This window comes from Pocillopora damicornis, chromosome 5, assembly GCF_964200805.1.
Source record: "Pocillopora damicornis chromosome 5, jaPocDami1.2, whole genome shotgun sequence".
Lineage (NCBI taxonomy): Eukaryota > Metazoa > Cnidaria > Anthozoa > Scleractinia > Pocilloporidae > Pocillopora > Pocillopora damicornis.
This window is the reverse complement of record NC_142674.1, coordinates 14,036,085-14,058,096: the sequence shown is the minus strand read 5'-3', so window position 1 is coordinate 14,058,096 and position 22,012 is coordinate 14,036,085. Positions and strand designations below refer to the sequence as shown.

Here is a 22,012-nt window from a genome sequence, read left to right as displayed (position 1 = left end):
ATTTATCAAACTTGTAATTTAACAAAGCGTTTCTTTTCTAAGTTGAAGCCAAATTTAAAGATTTTCTCTCTTTCCATCCATTTCCTTTAAAAATATCGACGACCAAGGAACCAGAGAGCCACGATCTTATGATACATTTTCATTAGTGTTAAAGGTAGTGCATCAACTTGGATTGAAGTTGGAAAGAGATTTTAAATGAACATTCATATAACTTGTTTCAAATTACCAACATTAGTGCGCTTTTTTCTAGAAAAACGTACTGTTGATTCTGACTTACACACACCCAGATTGTTATTGAAGCTAAATCCACGCCGGGCTGGTGAGCGCTCTGAAGCGGAACAATCAGTGTCCACAAATATGGCGTTTGTGACCGTGTGGTTTTTAGAGAAGCCTGGAACTGAATTTAACGCCTGTTGAAAACTGCCTCAGAGCGGTCCTGGAGTTAGTCCGAAGGCGCCAAAACTCAAATGTGCTGAAAGTACACAGTTTTCCCGTCATTTTGATACTAAATATGCCATGGTTTCTTCGATGTTCGCTTAGCAAGAGACAGTAGAGAAAATAGTAAAAGAAAAGGTAAGGTTTATTTGTCGTTTCTATCGTATTTTTGGCTAGGATAGTTTTTTAAGTTTCTCTACTTATCCGAGAATTTGTGCTACGAACCGAAACTTCAAAGCCTTGACAAAAGCTCTATGATTTTTGTTTTCCTAATTTTGCCTTCTTTCCTTAGTTTTTTATGAGTTAATTTCTAGGATGCCGCACACAAAGAACACGCGCTTTAACTTGGCTCAATTCATTAAAGATCGCAAGGTTGCAAGGGAGAAAGCTGTTGATGAAAATCGCAAGCTATCGGCAGAGTACAAAAAAGTCCAGCGAGCCCAAGAAAAGGTGAGATAAATTTGTCCAGTATTAATGTTTTGGGAAGATTTTTATTTTCAATATCAGAGAATATTGTAACAAAGGATTATAGGAAAGTGGTGGAGGTCCATGTGTAGGGAGGCTTGAATTTCAATTTTGACAAGGTAAAGAAATTCAATTGTATAATAATTGCTTTCAGTTGGCCACAGTCAGGGAACACTTCAAAGACATAACAAATGAATTAGAAAATATTCCTGTGAGTATACTCTTGATTCTTTATTGTGGTTGTTTTACCAGTACCAGTAAGTATGCAGCAAAAAACTGCTGGGTGCAACCTCCAACTAAGTCTGTAGGTTTGCATTGATTAGTGGTTGGATGAGGTTTAATTTTATGCCAAATTTTATTAATATTGTGAACAGAAAAATATTCAATTTTGTAAAAATAAAAAAAATATTTTGCAAGTTCAATTTCGGTGAACTAACCACTTAACACAGAGTCAGTGCCAGAATGACAGCCATGGTCAGGCTTCTATGCCGGTACCTATGCAAGAAACCTGAGCGAGTGCCTGTGTTCATTTGGTCAGTAAAGACTGTCATAAATGACAGTGTCTCTAAATTGTAAACATCAACATATTGAATGTAAGATTTGGCTAAATATCTATTTTGTTATCATCCAACCACATCTAATTTAAATAATTGTGTTACTACCCAGTGTCTAATTTAGCAATATTTTAGTCACAGGGACAGGTATCTCAGGCACCAACAAGAAGCCCTACTGCACTTGTTAATGGAGAATCAACACTTGGACCAAGGACGGCAAGAAAAAGGAGGCATGAAACCATTGAAGCTGCTGCCAAAATTCATGGGAGCTCAAATGAACATTCCTCAGCCTGTTTCGAGGGAATGTTTGACACTCTGCAAAAGAGATGCCAGTTAAATAAGTTAACAAAATATGTGACAGAGAACAAGCAGTTGACCAATAGAATAGTTTGTAAAGAGTATAAGAAGAGTGTGTTAGAATTTGAAAAGTCAGATGACAACATTGTTCGAAGTATTGCAACATATTATGCAAGTGGTGTAATGGGGAAACAAAAGTACAAAAGTGTAAGACTGGTGCTTTCAATGAAATCAAATGAAGGCAAACCAGGGAAAATAACAAGTATTTCAATTTGTAAAGGCTGTAAGGTTCCAAAGCTTCTAACTTATAGTAACCTTGTAGAACAGTTAAAAAAGATTGACATTGGGACTGTTCATGAAATTGACCCAGACTATCTAGAGGGCTTAGAAACTGAAAACCAAGTCAATGGTGCATATAGAGACTTGAGACAATACCCACCACTTGCTGTGTCCTCTTAATAAATGTGATGGTGAAAGGCGTTTCAGAAGTTATGAAAACTTTTGAAGTTCCTTTTCTTGTTCCTTTACTCTGCTTAATAAGGAATTCTCGGACTGAGTCTCTGCTTAGCTCAGATATTTGGGCAAAATCTCGAATCAGTCTGTTCTCTCTGTTATAGTAGATTATATCTGTGTGTTTTTCTTCGTTGTGCACAACACCATAAGCGGAACGGGCCTTTTTAACCATCTGTAAAATTAAGGAAAATATTTCCGAGGACATCGCCCTTTTAAACTCTACAGTCCAAGCGCTTCGGGCCTTCATTCTTGGACTGAGGCGCCTATGGAGCATCTTAAGCCACATCTTCACTTCTCCTTCCAGGAGTGCTGTCGCTGGAATTTGTGACATTTTAGCTCGTTTCAAAGAGCTTTGGCCCACACGGTTTTTTTCAAAAATTGAAGTGAGAGCTGTTTTTACTTCTTCTTCAAACAAAAAGAAATTATCGACTTCATCACGTAAAGGACGAAGAGCCACAATAGCATTCAAAATGCTATTTTCAGCCGCCATTTTGAAAACTGCTTTGTACTTTTATTCGCATTTCCGCTGTACAATCTCAAACAACAGCGGGCGACAAAGTGCCACTTCACGGCACGCGCCAGCCCGGCGTGATCCGTGACCAAAGAAATAATTAAAAACACCCCCCGCTATTAAGGAATTTCAAATCCTGTGGTCCACTTTAACATTTTTATCCGTGAACTCATATTAAAACGCATAATTTGGATACGTCAAATGACAGATTTCCTTTCCTTTTTTTTTATTACAGAATGGAAATGTTTTATATTGTTTTGATCATCATCGCCTAATAACTTTTTGAATTCAATATATACTGTTAAAAAAAGGAAACTGATAGTAATTGAACATATGTGTTTTTAACATCACACTCAACAACCAACAACAAAAGGATGAATGTTATTGGGACAACTGGGACAACTTGAGGGCAAACAATATCTTTTTATGCTGAACGCAAAGAAAGCCTCTGAAAAAAAATTGACCTTGATCAAAAATAGGCTTGAACATCGCGTTTTTTGTTTTGATTTTTTGTCATTGTTGTTTCGTCGTTTTATCAAAGGTTGGATAAATTGGGGTTTAACTGGACTATACAAACCTTATTAACTTTGTATTTTTTTATATTGAAGTGTCACCCCAGATTATAGAGCCTCCCATAAACCAGTCTGTTACCGAGGGAAACTCTGTGAACTTTAGTTGCCGAGCCTCAGGTGTGCCAACACCGACATTAGTCTGGGTTTTTAATAATGCTGACCTGCCATCTGGTATCAATCAATTCAATCACGAAGGAGAATCATTCCTGGAATTTTTAATCGTCACAAAAGGGATGGAAGGGACTTACAAGTGTAAAGCGAAAAATAAAGCAAATACCAGTATTTCCTCTGCAACACTGCGTGTTTACGGTAAGTTTGATGATAACGATGATGATGACACTGACCGTGACGATGACGCCAACGATAACCATGGCGATGACGATGACATGACGCTGACACTGAACCGCTGCTGACGGTGAGGGTGACAAATGTAGAGCAGCATTTTAATCAATTTCCTTTTTCTTAACGTAGGAAAAAGCTCTGCTCAAGTTGTTCCAGGTTGGTATCCACCACTCACAGTAGCAAGCTCCCTCAAATTGACCTGCATCGTTAACGAAGAAACAACAACTGTAACTTGGAAAAAAGATGGAGACTCAGTACCCGAAAGGGCAAAGATTGATACACGATTCGATGACGAAAAGAGTACATTTGCTATAACTGGAGTTGTGAAGGAGGACAGTGGTGTGTATTCTTGTGAGGCACGTAACAAGCTCGGTTTTGTTGCCCGTTCCTTTGTAAAAATAAACGTCAAAGGTAAGCTGGTGTTACCGTCGTGTCTTAAAAAAAACACAACTTTACCGATTAAAAAACACATTTCCAAACAGATTAAAACTATTTTTTAATTAAATACGAAACAAATATGGGTCACCTGACCATTTACATGAAATTACCTCCCATTGCTCGTAGTAGTGCGCCGATTCCCACGGGATATCAATTACCTGGCCAAATTCTGTTCCGAACTTAGCAGCGTCACCCAACTTCAATACAACCTCACCAAAGAGGACATGCCATTCCTGTGGTCAACAAAGCACCAGCAAGCCTTTGATTCAGCAAAAGCCCTAGCCACCTCTGCAGCATGCCTGGCATACTTTGACGTAACTGCGCCACTGATCCTTCAAGTGGACGCCTCAGACTATGACCAAGGAACTGCCCCCTTACAAACCATCAAACCACACAGTAGCAGCGCCCTTGACGAGTCTTCTCTACGACCCATTGCGTACTGCAAAAGGCCTAATCACTACCGAAGAGTGCTATACCTGGCTGTTTTTGAAGCCCTCAACACATTCGAGGAATTACTTTTAGGAAAATCCAACAGTCTATACAGACCATCAAGCCTTTCAGTCAATCTTCAAGAAGGACCTCGCCTCAGCACCTAAGTGTCTGCAAAAGATGTTGCTTTTCCTACAGCGTTACAATTGTACTATTGTGTATAGAAAAGGTTCTCTCTTGAATTTAGCAGACTATCTATCCGGACCCATGTCAAGACGAAGCCGTCAACCCATCCATGTTGGACACCTTCCCAGTGTTTCACGTTCATCTTGCTCGCTTGGACCCCAACCCACTGGCCCTCACCAATACCACTCTCGAGTTATGTTTTTGCTCTCAGAAGCGTGTCTCGATAAGTTCATAGCAAACCCTTCGACATCGCGCCAAATACCAAATTAATGAGTTTACCGTAACCAAATGTTAACTTGAGCATTCGAAGTAATTATAAATAAAAGTAGAAATAGAGACTGCACCACTGTCTTACATACTTTATTTGGGTAAATGATCCAAACATGTCGTCTATGGTTGTTTATCAAATGTTTTTATTTAAAACTTTGTAAGTGGATGGTGGCTGGAGTGAGTGGAACTCCTGGAGTATCTGTACCAAGCCAGTTGGTGGTATACAAACCAGACAGAGAGAATGCGCCAATCCAGAACCAGCATATGGTGGGAAACACTGCGATGGGACCGGAGCACTGCTGAGAGAATGTAGCAACATGTCCAGTTGCCAAGAAGGTAACATACAAATTGCAGCTTTTCTGATTTCAGTGGATGAAAAAAAGAACAAATACAGGAATAAAAGTTAGAATAAGAACAAATGAATGGAACTTCTGAGTTTTAACTTTAATCACATAATCATCCAGGCAAAGTATGTGAAATTCTCAAATTATCAAAAGTCAGAAGTTCATTATAAGTCAGAAATCCTTCATGAATGCACAAACTCTGTACCTATACGGAATTCACCATGCTTTACTTTAAAGAAACAAAACAAATCTCCACTATCATTTGTACTACAATAGGTACTAAATTCTTGGCACAAGTTTTCGCTGATATTTGTGGTCGCTCTGTAAGAAGTCGGCACTATATGCACAATGGCGATTACGAATTTCTTTTGGTTGTCTGTGAGCAATACTTTTCTAGTCAAGCCGGTAAAGCTAACTATCATCTGCTGACAAGAAACATGTTTGACAATGCTAGGGCCTCAGTTTTGGTATTGACCAGCTGGCAAAGAAAATCATTTTAGCTAAACAGGAAATTCTTCCACCATAAACTGAAAAGAAATCTTTCAGCAATGCAAGGACTACTGTTACCAGGTAATTATATGGCGGCATCATCGACACAAGAATTTACCTAAGCTTAATTAGTCCACGCTGTTTACTGTTATCCTTATTTATCTATTGTTTTTTTTTAATATTTGAAGAATTTCCCCTGCGATTTGAAACAGAGAGGAACCCATCTGTCGGTACAATGAAGATATTCTCAAACAGCAGTTGGCAAAAGCTTTGTACCAGTCAATGGGATGAAGCAGATGAAAATTCAACCTGCATGGCCATGGGCTACTATGACAACGGCGTCTTTGCTAATTACACATGGTACGCAGAACGTGGCAATGCTTCAGAGATGTCCACCGATTACAACTGTACCATTCCGACCAGATGTCAAAACAATTTGGAACATAAACAACAAATTTGCAAAGGTAATAATGAATTGCACTCATTTAATATCCGCATGATCTCCTAAGATGGTAACTTGATAGATTTACTCACACTCCGGAGATTAAAACTTTCCCGAGATCAATGATTGCTTATCTTCGGGTATCTTTAGGTTCTAAAAAGGTATGTATCGCTAAAAATCTGGCGGGTTTGTTTACGCCCTTAGACGATTATAGTTGAATTGCTGCCGAAAGAAGAACCTAACTGCGCAGTTATGCATTTCGGTTTCATGAACTTCACAACCTCTAAACCCTTCACTAAGCTTCCTTAAAACTTTTACATCCTTCTAGTTTCCTTTTTTTTTTCTCTTTCGTGCAACTAAGGAATTTTACAATTTTCACCCTACTTATACTTAACTAAATGCCTTTTTCTTGATAATTGCATGAGAAATGCTTTAAAAATGACGTTCTAATTTAAAATGTAAATCACCCTATTGTGTTCTCCGAAAGTAAACGCTTTTAGGCTAAGAAGACACGTCTTGAATGTTCCAACATTTTTTTTAAAAAAAATCTTGTTTCACAATTTAAAGCACAGTCACGAAGCAATGTAAAAGATGTTCGTCGTAAAACATCGCTGCAAGGAAACTATGTAAATGTCGTGAACTACATCGGACAAAGAACGATACATCCAACGTACGAATACTGAATAATTTACACCCAGAATTTCCCTTAAAACTAAACACTTAGACTGGCATGAACTATTTATCCTTTCGTGATTTAAAGGCATTCTTGATTCTTGATAACCAGTATTTTCCATCTTAATAGATTAAAATTTTTGTAATTCCATAAGTTCCTGTTCGCTTGAATGGCGCAAATGTGGAGCATGGAGGAAGAGTGGAAGTGTTTTACAAGGGGAAATGGGCAAAGATATGTAGGAATAAATGGGACTTTAATGATGTCAAAGTTATTTGTCGTCAACTTGGCTTTGAAGAGGCTTTAGCGGAATTTATTGGGTCAGACATAAAGGCTGAGGGAATACCTTTTGCAATGTCCGATGTCTCTTGCACTGGAGAGGAGTTTGAACTTGCATCATGCGATCGCATCGATGGAAAGTTAAACATTCCACCTCAATGTCAAGCGGATGACAAGGGCTCTCAAGCGTTGTGTCAACCAAGTAAGCAACTAAATTTTTAGGTCTGATTAGTTATTCTGATTTTCGTGATTGTCTTTCTTCTTCCCACTGACCTTCTAAAGTAGAGGGTTAGGGTTAAGGTTGACATGACTTGGTTTAAGGGTAACATGAGTCGACTTAAAATGACTTAGATGATTTTGATTTTATCAACCGAGTTGATAATATAAATTTGCCCCCGTAAAGAGTTCCAAAGCTAAATTTCGAGCGTTAGCCCTTCGTCTTGGCGGGTGTTATACTTCCCCACCGACGCAACGTCACAGTTTCTTTAAGAACTTACCCTCCTTATAGCTGATTCAACTTGGTCTTGAGGTGAAATGATGTTAGCTAGGGTATACATGACTTTCATGAAGGTGATGTGACTGCTCATAAGATCACCTGACTTCAGTTAAGGGTTACCTAATGGCTAACAGGATTTTGTTTGGAGTATTGTAACTAAGTTTAAAATACGACATTGTTAAAAGCATTTCTCAATTTAAGCTTTAGCACAGGCAAATATATTCAACTTTTCTATCTCTTCTTGTAGTATTAAGTACAAAAAATTTGATTTATTTTTATAAAATCTTCTAAACTGAACTATTTTTTTTGCAGAAAACCAGAAAGGGTTGAAAAGAGATGAACTCTATTTTGATATTGGTAGCAGAGAAAAGATTCACTGTTCTATACACAGTAAAACCACTCATGCTAGGTGGGTTTTTAATGGGCAAAAGCTTGAAATAACAAACTCTACTTCTGAAAGGATCAGGGCTGAAGACAATGGTGATCTGTTCATTGATGACGTGCAGCTATCTGATGGAGGAATATATGAATGCCAGAGATTGGAATATGTTCAATATTACATTGTCTACATTAATGGTATGAAAACACATTTTTTTATATTGTAGAAATAGGCTTAACATGCAGGACATTGCCATGTAAGACAAGTACACTTCTGACTTTTCAACAGTATAGCTATGATATTGGTGCTTTTCATTACTGCTTTCAACAGCAAGATTTACTCAAAAGACGTTGGACCAACAAACCTTTATTGCGTACACGTCTGGCATTATAAGCTGTAGTGCTGATGGAACACCGAGTCCACAGATTTCTTGGAGTAAGAAAGGAGGAAAGTCCTTAGACCCGAGACGATTCACTCAAGTATCCAACGGCAGCCTGCGTATTGGTTTTGTAAAGCCTGAAGACAATGGAACATTTACCTGTACCATGAAACAAACTAAAGGACTACAGAGGGTCACAAGCAGAGATAAAAATATATTAGTGACAGTTATAAGTGAGTGACCAATGATATAATATATAGAAAGTCATAAAGTCAGTTCTTCAAATGTAATGAATTTAATTTACTCAGTTTCAAAACCTTTTCGCTGTTCATATCCGCAGCCATGCGAGGCGACATTTTATCGTGGATATGTTTGTTCATTACGGTTGTTCTAAAGTAGGGTGTCCTGTTAAAAGAAATTATACTTAAGTTATTTATCAACAATGTAGTATCCTCGCCATAACTCAGAGTAAGTGCCCTTTGATGAAGCTTATAGTTTCTTTTCAAACTGGTAATGTGCTTAAAACGACTTCGGTTGGTCATGGTGACGAATTCAATTTCTGATTGCATTATAATCGTTTATCTCGCAATTAAGTTACTTTGGATGTGGATTGTGACTTTTGACTGCATATTGTGTCTTCTTCGTGTTATAAGGTCGGTAGATATGCATGACCTTATGAACACTCTGTTTGACTGTGATTGGCTAGAATCCCACACAGGCCTCGATTGCCACACTTTGATTAAATGTTCTTTCGGAGTCCACTGTCGCAAAGTTATTATGTTCTGTGTTTCTTGTGGTCCGCATCCATGTTTCCGGGATGTCTACCCCAATGTCCAATTTATGTTGTAACATGCAAAGTCTTACGTGGATGGCCTCTTTTACCCTGCGTGTATAATAATGGGATCACAATCAATGTACTCTACTTCAGTCTAGAGCAGGTGGTTTCCAGGTGTCTTCTGAAACTGCAGAGGCCTTTGCCTAAGCATGTCGTCTCTCGATCTGTCATATTACTCGTTTAACCACTACTTGCATAGGACTGCATGTCCCGCTGATGTAAACTTCGCATTACTCACAGGGAATCTTTTAACCTCGGGCTCTTGTTTTAAAGATGCAGTCCCATGGATGGCGAGTGACTTGTTACTATTTATAACATCAGTGAAGTGAATGGAATGCTTTCGGTTATTCAAATGCTGTAGCAAACTATCAGCGTTTTCGCGAACCAAGATTATAGGGTGATAAGGTTATCGATTGCTCCTAAAACTCTATAGCGATAACAGGGTAGACCATATTCTCCATGGCTGCGCCTTCTGTCTTTCGTAAACTGGTCCGAGATAATAGGAGTATGTAGACCTCAATACGAAGTTATGTCCGCGATCTGACAGAGGATTATATTTCATATAAAGCGCTAGTGTCATTATTAAATGTTCATTATGTTAAGTTATGGCGTTTAATGTGTTCTGTGTAAATGATATTGGAATACCTCCGATTTTCCGAGGACATGTTATTTTATTTACCTCCTAGTTCGACCAAAAGTGGATATTTCTGGAGCAAGCAATCTCATCATAGTAGGAAACAGTGTGAACTTGACGTGTAAAGTTGTGGAGGGTCGGCCTGAACCACAGATCACCTGGCTCAAGAATAATACATTGCACAGACAGAGTTTGTCTCTCTTCTTTTCTGAGATAACAAAGGGGGATGAAGGGCGGTACACTTGTAAGGCAGAGAATGCAGCAGGCTTTGACACCAAAGACATTGACATTTCTGTAAAAGGTGTGTTCGTCAAGTGTACAGTATTTCTTTACACAACTTGATTAGTTATTTATTGCGAAGAACTGGAAAGTCTTTACACTTGTTCTTTTGTTCCTGCTCTAAAAATATGATGGTTTCATGGCTAAGCTAGTAATATAGCCTGACTAACATGGTTTTTGGAAGCATTTGTTTGAAATGATCACAAAATGGTGCATCGATTTCTTCTTTTTTAAATTGTTATTTATTAGTTTTTTTATATTTATTATTTCTTATTTTTGCGGGTGGAGGGAGGGGGGGAGGCTTTGGGTGGCTTATAATTTTGTAATTTGTATTTATATGCTTACTTTGCAGTTCCACCCCGTGTTAGTGATGAGTTAAGAAATTTCATCATTGCATTTAATTCCACATTTACAAAAGAGTGTTATTTGAGAGGTGACCCACAAGTATATGTCAACTGGACCAAGGATGGAGTGCTACTTAATAAAACCAACACCCTAGTTATTAGACAAGCGAAGTTTAAAGATAAAGGCTTTTATGAATGTACTGCTAAGAATGATTATGGAAAAGCAAACTCTTCCTTCTGGATTGATGTCACAGGTAAACTCTATGTTGTAGTTTATGTCATTTATCAAACTTGTAACTTACCAAAGCGTATGTTTTTTAAGCTTAAGCAAAATTTAAATAGACCTATTTTTTTCTCTCTTTTCATCCATTTCCTTTAAAAATATCGACGACCAAGGAACTAAGGAGTCATGATCTTATGATACATTTTCATAGGTGTTAAAGGTAGTTCATCAACTTGGCTTTGAATGTATCATTACCTAAATATTAAGGATTGAAGTTGGAGAGAGATTTTAAAGGAACATTCATATCACTTATTTTAAATTATCAACATTAGTACTCTTTTTTTCCTAGAAAAGGGTACCTGATCACGTAGAGTTGATTCTGACTTACACACACCCAGATTGTAAATGAAGCTAAATCCGTGACCAATTGAAAATCCTGTGATCCACTCCAATGTTTTTATCCCTAAACTAATGTTAAAACGCACAATCTGGATACGTCAAATGACGGATTTCCTATCTTTTTACATTACAGAATGCATATGTTATTTAACAAATAGAGAAGCCTTGACTGTGCTCTGTTCGGTTATAAAGCACGCAGGAAGCAGCTAGAGCACGAAAGAAGTGTAAGGAGAAACACGAGACGTAGTCGAGTGTTTCTTCCCACTTCTTGAGTGCTCTCTATTTGTTTTATAATAAAGAATCGGTTAAATTACCCAAGCATTACTTTCAATTTTCAAAACAAACTTTATTTCCAAAGCGAACAACAATGTCGTCAGCATGCTCTATACTCTCATAAAGCACGCTACAATAAGCCAATAAGAATCCTTGTTAGAATGGTTCAAATAATCTGATTGGCTGTACAAGACTACAGCTGTCAAAAGTGTCAAACCATCAAAGTTCAAAAACCATCAAAGTTCGCATTCTACGATAGTTTACAAACTAAAATAGTTCGGCAAGTCGAATTTAACACTTTTGCCTGAAGTTTTTAAGTCTCTAATACAGAATCTTGAAGTGAAATGTTCAGTGAACTTCAGCCGAATTATAGCTCATAAAAACACGCGAGTTTTTTCACATGACAAGGTCGAAAACAAACTGTTCAAGGCGAGTATTTTTTGAATGAACGACAGCCAAATTCACCGGAACATGAAGATCGCTCGTGATGGCAGCGCCGCAAAACTCGGCTGCAGTGACTTATGTGACTTTCCACTCAACGTATCGGAAAGGATATCAGAGCAAGCTCTTATTTTTTCACTCGAAGGGTGGCTGATGTAGTTTCTGAGGCTTGCTTTACTGTGATGACCGGAGATCGCCATGATGAGCGAGCCGCGATGAACTTAGCATGATCATATTCGCTCAGACACCGTCATGATTAGTATGAATTTTAACAATTATGCCAGTTTGGTTATGTTTTTCATCATTTCTGTTTTGTTCTGTTTTGTTTTTGAACACTGAACTTTATATACTTTTCGAATGTTAGCTGTGTTTGATTTTTGTTACCGTACGTAAGCTTGCAATTTAACTGAGCGTGAAAATCTTTAAAACTCGGAATGTTTATTTTGTTTTTCCTTTGAGGATTTTCGTATCTGCTCACGTTTTAATAACGTAAATTACGGCGCCTAGTATGTTTACAAACCTTTGTTTGATTCTTCTGTTGCTACTTGCCGGCTCGCTTCAGTTCCGAAATTTCACTTTCAATTATCGGAAAAAAGCTAAAAAGAAGTCCCGGAAAAGCTCGAACACAGTACAATTGGCAGATGGCGTGACAGCTGTAGCTACGCTCTATGCTCTATACTCTCATAGAGCACGCTCTTTCAACCAATGACAGCGCGCGTTATATTCGAACTTTATTATAAATATGTATATGTATATTGTTAAAAGATGAAACTGATATTCATTGAACATATATGTATTAACATCACACTCAACAACCAAAAAGAAACGGATGAATGTTACTGGGACTCATGGGACAACTTAAGGCTAAACAATATATTTTTATGCTGAACGAGAAGAAAACCTTTCGAAAAAATTGACCTTAGTCAAAAATAGGCTTGAACATCACTTTTTTTGTTTTGATGTTTTGTTGTTGTTGTTTCGTCGTTTTATCAAAGGTTGGCTAAATGGGGTTGAAATGGACTATGCAAACCTTATTAATTTTGGGTTTTTTTTAATTCAAGTATCTCCCCAGATTATAGAACCTCCGATCAACCAGTCTGTTACGGAAGGAAACTCTGTGAACTTCAGTTGTCGAGCCTCAGGTGTGCCAACACCAACATTAGTCTGGGTTTTTAATGATGCTGAGCTGCCATTTGGTATAAATCGCGATGGAGTATCATTCCTGGAATTTTTAAGCGTCACAAAAGGGATGGAAGGGTCTTACAAGTGTATAGCGGAAAATACAGCAAACACAACTAGTTCCTCTGCAACACTGCGTGTTTACGGTAAGTTTAATGATCATCATCACGGTCAACGGCAGCGTCAGCGTTATCGCAATCGTCATGGCCATCGTCATCGTTATCGTCATTATCATTAAACTTACCGTAAACACGCAGTGTTGCAGAGGAACTAGTTGTATTTGCTTTATTTTCTGTTGTTGTTTGGAATAGCTTTGCCCATTACTTAACTCGTGATTGACACCTTCTCTTTGAAACGAAATACCTGAAGTTCATAGAGCGATGCAAGGTTATTTCATGTAAATGGTTACACGAAATAACCTTACATCGCTCTATGAACTTCAGGTATTTCGTTTCAAAGAGGTGTCAATCACGAGTTAAGTAATGGGCAAAGCACTGCGTGTTTACGGTAAGTTTAATGATAATGACGATAACGATGACGATGGCCATGACGATTGCGATGACGCTGACGCTGCCGTTGACCGTGATGATGATGCCGACGATAACCATGGCGATGACGACGATGTGACGCTGACACTGAACTGCTGCTGACGTTGAGGGTGACAAATGTGGACCACGATTTTAATCTATTGCCTTTTTCTTTAAGTAGGAAAAGCCTCTGCTCAAGTTGTTCCAGGCAAGTATCCAGCACTCACAGCAGGTGACAATCTCACATTGGCCTGCATCGTCAACGAAGAAACAATAAATGTAACTTGGAAAAAAGATGGAAACTCACCACCCGAAAGAGCAAAGATTCATACACGATTCGATGAAAAAATGAGTGAACTTGCTATAACTGAAGTTGTGAAGGAGGACAGTGGTGTGTATTCTTGTGAGGCACGTAACAAGCCCGGTATGGTTGCCCGTTCCTTTGTAAAAATAAACGTCATAGGTAAGTTGGTGTTACCGTTGTGTCTTAAGAAAATACAACTTTACTGATTAAGAAATATATTTTCAAATAGATGAAAACTGTTTATCAGTTAAAGACGAAACAAATATAGGTCAACTGACCCATTTACATGAAGTAACCTTACATCGCTCTATGAACTTCAGGTATTTCCTTTCAAAGAGCAGGTGTCAATCACGAGTTAAATAATGGGCAAAGCTATTTCAAACAACTTGAATTTTATTAGTACTTTTACTACCGTCGAGATTTGTCTAATGGTCATTTATCTACCTTACACAATTAGCTAAGCAAGTGCAAAGTTTCAACACTTTATGGTATTACATTGGCGGATCAGTGGCGGCAGCGGTTGTCATTTCGCTAATTTCCTGGTATTTCCGCAAGCGTCGAAGGACAGGTGACGTCCATTTTTCTGCGTTATTTCAGATTGCTTTGTCTGAAAGTAAAAGAAGGAAATGTTTAAACTTATTAAACATGTCTATTGGGGGGATGGGGAACACTGAGCTACGAGTCTAAGAGAAGAGATATTTTTAGAAGAATTACTCGCGTGCGGCCAAAAATTGCTAATTGCAGAGTTTTTCACATTTGTATATGTATTGATAATAATTGAAATTCAGCAAATATCACGTCACTCCTAATTTGTGCAGATTCAAATTTCCTGCCACTACACAGAATTTTTATTAGAATATTTGATTTAATAAATTAATGAAAAGATTTTCCTTCTTTATCTCCCTTAATTCATTATTTGGAATTGCAGCTATGGCTCTGTAAGTCAACTACTTTACCTTCCATTCATCAAATTCATCGGGAAAAAAATCCCCCATTGCATGATGACGATAACAAAAATCATATCGCAGTAATTACTTTTATCGTGCTCATCGTGTTTGTGATACATTATTAACATTCATTGTGTGTTTTTAGAATCAGCTTCATTAGTTCCTTTATTTAATTTCTTTATCTCTTTAATACCTTCCATATATTTTCAGTTAGATTAATCCATAGATTTAATACTTTGAAATAAAAATCGAAATGCAAAAAAAAATTTAATTAAATAAGTAAAATTTCTGATTTTAAAACCAACCGTTTCTTTTTTGGTTTTAACAAACATCCGATTGACATAGTGTACTTAAATAACAACAATTACTAATATGTTTTGTAATAATTCATGTTTTTGGTATAATGAAAACATTGTTCTCTCACTATCGGCAAGAGAGATTATCTCGCCAATCAAGTTATCCTGGCAAACGAATTTTTTTACTCTCTGATTTCTCTTTTCTTTTTATCACTTTTCTTTGTTTTGAACCTGAAAGTAAGCAAGGTTGATTTTCTACATTTAGTCCTGACCAAGAGCAGGCAATTCAGATGGAGCCATTGAATGCAGAGGTAGATGAGTGGGAGGTTGCGGTGAACCGTGTCCTGCTACAAGACGTCATTGGACGAGGGGCGTTTGGAGCCGTGTGGAGAGCTCTCCTGAGTTCACCAAATGGACAACCTGGAAATCGGACGGTGGCCGCTAAATGTTTCACGCGTAAGCACCTTCAATTTGTTCTATTGATACATATGTTGATCTCTGGGGTGGTTATCAAAATGTTTCATTTGGGGAGGGGGGGGGAAGGCGTGGTCCAAAATTACTTATCGACCCACGCACACCCCCATCTTCTTCACTCAAGGTTACGCGCGGGAAAAAATAGAAGAAGGCGGGGGGGAGCAAACAAACAGAGAAGATAATCAACCAGTTTGATCGTAAAAGTGGTCCTGCAATAATTCTTGTTTCCAACAAGTAGTGTAAAAGGTCACAAGCATAGGTTAGAAGGGGGTTAGTATGGGTTAATATCCGCAACACCCCACTCCTCCGGAGGGGGGGGGGAGATCCGCTGCTGAATCCAGTAGAATTTTTTTCTCCCTTTGGACCTATTCCCCACTTACTAGTGACTGATTATCCCGAGTGGGAGTGGGCAGTCTAACAGACTGATTACACGGTGCTTTTCGCTGGCAAAAGACATTTACCGAATGGAAGATGTGAAGCATCTGAAGTGACGGCAAAACTAAAGAAGGTAAGAAAAATTGGTAGGATTTAACCTCAACTGGTTCCAATTCGGCCTTTATACTCATAGTCAACTCAGCCATGGCTGAGGTCAGTGAGTTGGGCAATCTCCTAGCTGCGAAAATTATCATCCAAACGGTAATAAGAAGATGCAAGGTTTGTAACTCTACCGGATTCTTTCTGGCTTGAACCTGCATGCAACAAGTGTATTAATCAGAATGTGTCTCTATCAAAGTATACTTTTGTTGTAGCCACTGCTGGAGAGGAAGGAAGGAAATGTTTGATGAGAGAAATTGAGCTGGGGAAACTTATCGGTGAAAACGTTTCGCCAAACATTGTAAAGTTCATGGGCTGCGTTACGACAGAAAGTAAGTACTAAGCGTACAGCATCTTTTCTGAGTATATGTTATTAACGATACTATAAATGCTGAATGAACCCTCTTGAGAGCTCTTAACATGAGATCCGTAACTAGGATGTTAATGGAGCCAAGTTCGTCTATTTTTTTTTGTGGTAAACAGACTGTTTCTCTTCGAGAGTATGTATCCATCGACAGTTCATTAAGATTTCGGTTGGATAGCTTGAAATCTCGTTAACGGGGCTAACCGACTTTCTCCCTTTAACCTGTTGCAAATTTTTGAAAGTAAATTCTGATGAAGGTAGATCCTAAAAGAATGAGTCCTTCGTGTAAGCTAAACTGCTTTATGAAGAAAGCCATCAGTAATTTTATCTTTGATACGTCACTTAAGTTCACCCCATACTCATCATGGAGTACTTGCCATGTGGTGACCTACTTGGTTACCTCAGAAAATGCCGAGGAGTGAGGGATCGGTTTTATCTTGGTGAGGGAAGAGCTCAGGATTTGAACAACTACGATCTCGTGTTGTTTGCCAAACAAATCGCCGCCGGCATGGTGTTTCTTGGAACGCGAGGTGTAAGTAGAATACTTGTCACATGTCAATTCTAACTCAGAAAAATCTTTCAGAGATTTAAACTTTTTATTTTTCAATAGCTCGGATTTTGGCCAACATTTATGAGTGCTTTTGGGTTAGATAAACCTCTTTGTTGACATTAGTAGGTCAGCGCAGATGTCAAAAAAAAAAAGAGCCAAAAGAAACGAAAATAAGGTTCATAATAATTCGGTTCCTGCGCCTCAAAAAATCCCAGCTATGATTATCTGGGATGGTGTAAAATTAAGCGTAAAAAAACAGACCCATGCAATTGTCAAAGGTCGCGTATGCACTGATAGCGCATATATGTATAAATTTGACTTTCGTAAAACAGTGCTCAATACATAGGAGTAGAGCGATGTATATATATATATATATATATATATATATATGTATATATATATAAAACCTTATTGCGACACCTAAAAAAAACAAAACAAAGGTAAAAATGGAACTCCTTAGAAATCTGTAAAAGAAACAAAGCTAAAGATTAAATAATTTTGTCTTTTTCTTTTTTGGAACACAAAGGGTCCTCTGTTGGTTTACTACTTCTAAATTTCATTTTATTATCATAATTATTATGATTATTAGCATGGTTATGACTATAATCTTTATCATTATTATCATTATCGTTATTTTCGCAGTTGTAAAAAAATCCAATTTTTTGATAAAGAAAGTAGAAATCTTGGTTTTGTCAGCATTACAACATTATATAGGGCTACCTTAGTTTGAGCCTTTTTTTCGTTCAAACATACTCAGATGTTGGATTCGCCGCTGTACTATAAAAACCTATCGTTTCTTAACCTTTATATTCTGGCTTCTTATCTTCTGGTAGATTATCCATCGTGACCTGGCGGCTCGAAACATTCTCCTCGATAACAACTATGTTTGCAAAGTGACGGACTTTGGTATGGCATATCAAAGTTTCAAGTATGGCCATGGAAATGCCAAAAAGGTAGAAAACACTTTTTTTGTTGCTTCAGTGCGGTTATTTTTGGAAACGAGTTGTAAGCGTTAGCATATTCTCTATATAAAGTTAATGTACATGGACTATCAACAGGGTTTCATAGCTCACTTTGACTTACAAGAAAAAAGCAAAACAAAACAGAGTTAGTTATTTAACAGGATAGGTACTCCGGGCATCGGGATTTGTCAATTTCACTAATTTTTTTCGTAGAAAGTCTCGCGAAAGAAGGTACATTTTCTGTTTTCCGTGACCGCTTTACGAAGGCTAACCTTGGATTGACCGATAAGGGAACGACAAATGTAGCTTTCTTTTCACATTTTAACATATTTACGTTATGTAGCTTCATATTTTTTAAAGATGGCTTTGAAAAAAAAGAGACATAAGTTTTGTACGGAAATCATTTATCGGTTGATTTTCCAGGGACGTTTGCCAATCAAATGGACTGCACCAGAGATTCTGCTAGGAGAGCTTGCTGGACTTTCCACCCTGAGTGACGTGTATGTATAGTTATGTATATCAACCCGCCAACCTAACGAACCTATCACCTTTGGATTTTTCTTTATCATTTCACGTCCGAAGTTCTCTCAGCGATTAATTGTAGAATATTTCTGATATGCTCCCGTCAGGTGGTCCTATGGAATCGTTCTGTATGAGATAGTTACCCTAGGTAAGCTAACTTATTTTCAATCAATACCTTTAACGCTTAGAACAGCAATGTGCATGCGCTATAGAAGTGATGCTATTTTAATTACTGTTATTTAATAAAGATTTGTTTTCACATACTTCTTGGCCATACGTACACATATATATATAAATAAATGTCGGAGTAGAGTCTACCTTGGCATAAAGTGCTCAATGCTGTGGTAGCAGAGCTGAGTATATATAAGTGAAAGAATCAAAGAGGACGCATCGATTCTCTGTTACTCAGAGTTTCGCGCCTAAGCGCTCGTCAGACAGAACTTAGACAGACAGAACTGACGAGCGCCTAGGCGCGAAACTCTGAGTAACAGAGAACCGATGCGTATATATATATATATACATACATATATGTGTATATATATATATATATATATAGATTAATATGTAACAAGCTATTTTGATTGAATGTTGAATGATGATCACCATCCTAAATCGTCCCCGACTTTCTCTGTGCGACCTCGTAGCTCAGTCGGCAGAGTAACGGTAGATCTAATCCGGAGGTCGTGGGTTCGATTCCCACCGAGGTCAAAAGATTTTTTCTTTGCCTCGTGTGGTTCCCTGTTTCCCTTTATTAGGGCTAACGCCCTGTGGGTTATTCATGGGTTTAAATAGCACTTTAATTTACACTTCAGAGTTAATTTTCTGTTTCACCAAGCTATTTTGATTGTTAATCTCAGTAAATGCAAAGCAAACGATAAGTCTATGGCTTAAGCATTATTCAATTATCAGAGACTAACATCAACTCGGACCGAAAAAAGGAAATATTAAACTGCAGTACTGCATTCAGCAAAATTTGATTTGAGCATCATCAAGCTATGTAAATGTACATGCAGATGGCTTCCCTCATACAAAGAGGTCGAGAAGGAACAATGTTTCTCAGCCACGGTCATTGTAGAGTTGATACATTCAGGAATGTGACATACACTCGTCCTTATGCATTGACAGGAGGAATTCCGTACGACAGATGGTCAGAAGCCATGGTGATTGCAGAGGTCACAAAGGGATATCAGATGCCAAAGCCCGATCATGTTGACAACAAACTGTGAGTCGCACTTTTCTAGTATGATACCATCGTGTTCCTAAAAATAACCTTAGATCGAAGACAACACATTTAGCGCTCTCATTGCTGAAATCTTTGCAATAAAACAATTGGGTTACAATCAGAAGCTTTCTGTTACGTGAATGTCAACCAGGAGCATACCGCATTCAGCTGAGATACGGCGTGGACAATTATGACATCAAAATGTATTTAAAAAACATCAGAGCGAGTGAAGTAGTGCAGATATGTTCGACGTCCCAAAAAAAATCTGAACTATTGCCTATACTATTTTCAACAACAGTTTCCTGTAGGAGGACCTTATTGGTATTCCTCGCATAGTCCATTAGTAAGTAGTTAAGAGTAGATCATCGTTTTTAAATTTCAGGTATGATATAATGAAAAGGTGCTGGAATCGAAATCCTGACTTCCGTCCTCCTTTTGAAAGCCTGCGACAAAGAATGGACACATACATTCGTGAAGAGGTTTGTCTCTAGAATTGACAAATTCCCAATATTTTATGCATTTTAAAGACTATTCAACTTTTCAAACTTCTTACCTTGCCCCCATATGTTGGAAGCAATATTTGCTAGCATTGGTTTTATTTCCATTCGCTCTATGAAAGCTTCAGCTGAGACCTTTCATACTCCTGGCGAGAGACATTTTGCAGCCCGTAAGGCCATTTACGAGTAATTCAACTTGTTGGCTGCTTCTGATATCTACGTCGGTTGTGATCGTCCCCAGGGCATAAATCGGCTCAGTTCTATTCACCTACTTGCAACTTCACTATTTTCAGAGAGGAAATAAGAAACTCGCTTGGTATATCCGCGACTTTAAACCACAGAGATTCTCAGTACGCCGGGGAAGTGATCGCACTTTTCAGCACGACTTTACTGTATTTAACGCTGTGCGGCTAATGTGTAACTCTCATTTGTTACTTTCTTTTCAGACATATTTGGAACTTCTTGACATGGGCGCTTATGACAAGGCAAAATACTCCAGGGTTGAAGATCTCGGAGATGAAGATGCAGAACCAAGTGAGGAAGTTGCAAAGAAGGTTGAAGATCTCGGAGATGAAGATGTAGAACCAAGTGAGGAAGTTGCAAAGAAGGCCTCAGCTAAGGGATTGGGAAGAAGTGCCAGTGACCGTCGTTAGGGTAAATAATCGTCACCTCTCGGTGCTAAACTAAGTGTACGCTTGTGTTAGTTAAATTTCTCTCAATATTAATATTAGAAGAATGTGTGAAAGCTTTGTCCTTGATTAACAAAATGATAATAATAAAAGCATAAACCCAATTAATTAATTCTTAAAGGATGCCAATAATAAATAATTTAATCGGTTTCAGAATAACAAAATTTGGATAGATATGAATTAAACTTCCGTAATCGATTAAATCAGAAGAGAAACAAAGAAAGAAACAAAAAACAACGTACCTGAAAAACGGCTCGTTTATGCCGATAGCTGTACTTGGCGAGCTTTTCATTGTTGTATTGTGAAACTATTTAGTAAATTTGTTTCAGGCAGACCTATTAAGAGATCTCCTAACGGCGATATGAAATTTGGTAAAATTTTGTAGTTTGGTAATGAATTAGTGGTGAGGTATTAACTAGCACTTATCACTTAACGAAGTATCTTCTTTAAATTACATATTGCATCACTTCTAGTGATTTGTTTAACTATCAAGTTACCTTTATTTGAAAACAAGCGAGAGCATTGTTATTGACATTTACCATTTTGCTGCTAGTATCAAATGCTTTTGTCATAAACGGAGAGAACAGTCTTAATAGAGTGTGAGCTAATTCAAATTAATATTTTCTTAAGTGTTTTCGATTCGTATGAGAAAAAAAAACGCCTTGTAAAGGGTTCATGCTGTGGCAGACGGAAACAATTTTACTTTGGTAAATGGAATGCTTTTTTAAAAACTGGACGAAATGAGAGCACGTACGAGCGTTTAATTTATACGCTATCCAAACACAACAAGTTGTATTTAAGATAATGTAAAACACTCTATTTAACATCTGCAATAAAAATATTAGAGGCTTATCTTATGACTATCTATTGATTATCTAGTCAGTTTAGATTGAAACCATTCTGTATCCTCATTAAGCTTTTGGATGACGTCATCAGACTTAGGCGATGGCTGCATCTATGTAATAGCATCTTCATGTATATCACTGAATGAGATATCCACATTCTCAACTTTTCACAATTACGGACG

At 37.8% G+C, this 22,012-nt stretch overlaps 4 protein-coding genes across 4 annotated transcripts; 3 read left to right on the top strand and 1 right to left on the bottom strand.

Annotated features, from left to right (window-relative positions):
• The first annotated feature begins 305 nt into the window (after positions 1–305).
• On the top strand, positions 306–2,249 carry LOC149045477 (uncharacterized). Its single transcript, XM_089208215.1, has 3 exons — positions 306–885; positions 1,055–1,111; positions 1,590–2,249. Exons 1-3 carry the CDS (start codon positions 751–753, stop codon positions 2,208–2,210), a joined length of 813 nt encoding a protein of 270 aa, XP_089064341.1. The 5' UTR covers positions 306–750; the 3' UTR covers positions 2,211–2,249.
• On the bottom strand, positions 1,111–2,768 carry LOC149045476 (uncharacterized). Its single transcript, XM_089208221.1, has 2 exons — positions 2,191–2,768; positions 1,111–1,769 (listed from the first exon to the last, which is right to left on the bottom strand). The coding sequence occupies exons 1-2, from the start codon at positions 2,752–2,754 to the stop codon at positions 1,740–1,742; spliced, it is 594 nt and encodes a 197-aa protein (XP_089064347.1). The 5' UTR covers positions 2,755–2,768; the 3' UTR covers positions 1,111–1,739.
• A 385-nt stretch (positions 2,769–3,153) lies between these two features.
• LOC149045475 (peroxidasin-like) lies at positions 3,154–4,723 on the top strand. Its single transcript, XM_089205909.1, has 4 exons — positions 3,154–3,184; positions 3,384–3,656; positions 3,819–4,100; positions 4,254–4,723. The coding sequence occupies exons 1-4, from the start codon at positions 3,154–3,156 to the stop codon at positions 4,721–4,723; spliced, it is 1,056 nt and encodes a 351-aa protein (XP_089062035.1).
• A 13-nt stretch (positions 4,724–4,736) lies between these two features.
• Positions 4,737–20,747, top strand: LOC149045474 (fibroblast growth factor receptor 1-like). The gene is made up of 18 exons (XM_089205908.1): positions 4,737–4,764; positions 5,175–5,348; positions 6,034–6,309; positions 7,115–7,438; positions 8,045–8,308; positions 8,442–8,723; positions 10,012–10,260; positions 10,591–10,836; positions 14,386–14,496; positions 14,857–14,866; positions 15,437–15,627; positions 16,395–16,511; positions 16,891–17,075; positions 17,927–18,046; positions 18,479–18,555; positions 18,685–18,725; positions 19,703–19,799; positions 20,182–20,747. The coding sequence occupies exons 1-18, from the start codon at positions 4,737–4,739 to the stop codon at positions 20,288–20,290; spliced, it is 2,901 nt and encodes a 966-aa protein (XP_089062034.1). The 3' UTR covers positions 20,291–20,747.
• The last annotated feature ends 1,265 nt before the right edge of the window (positions 20,748–22,012 follow it).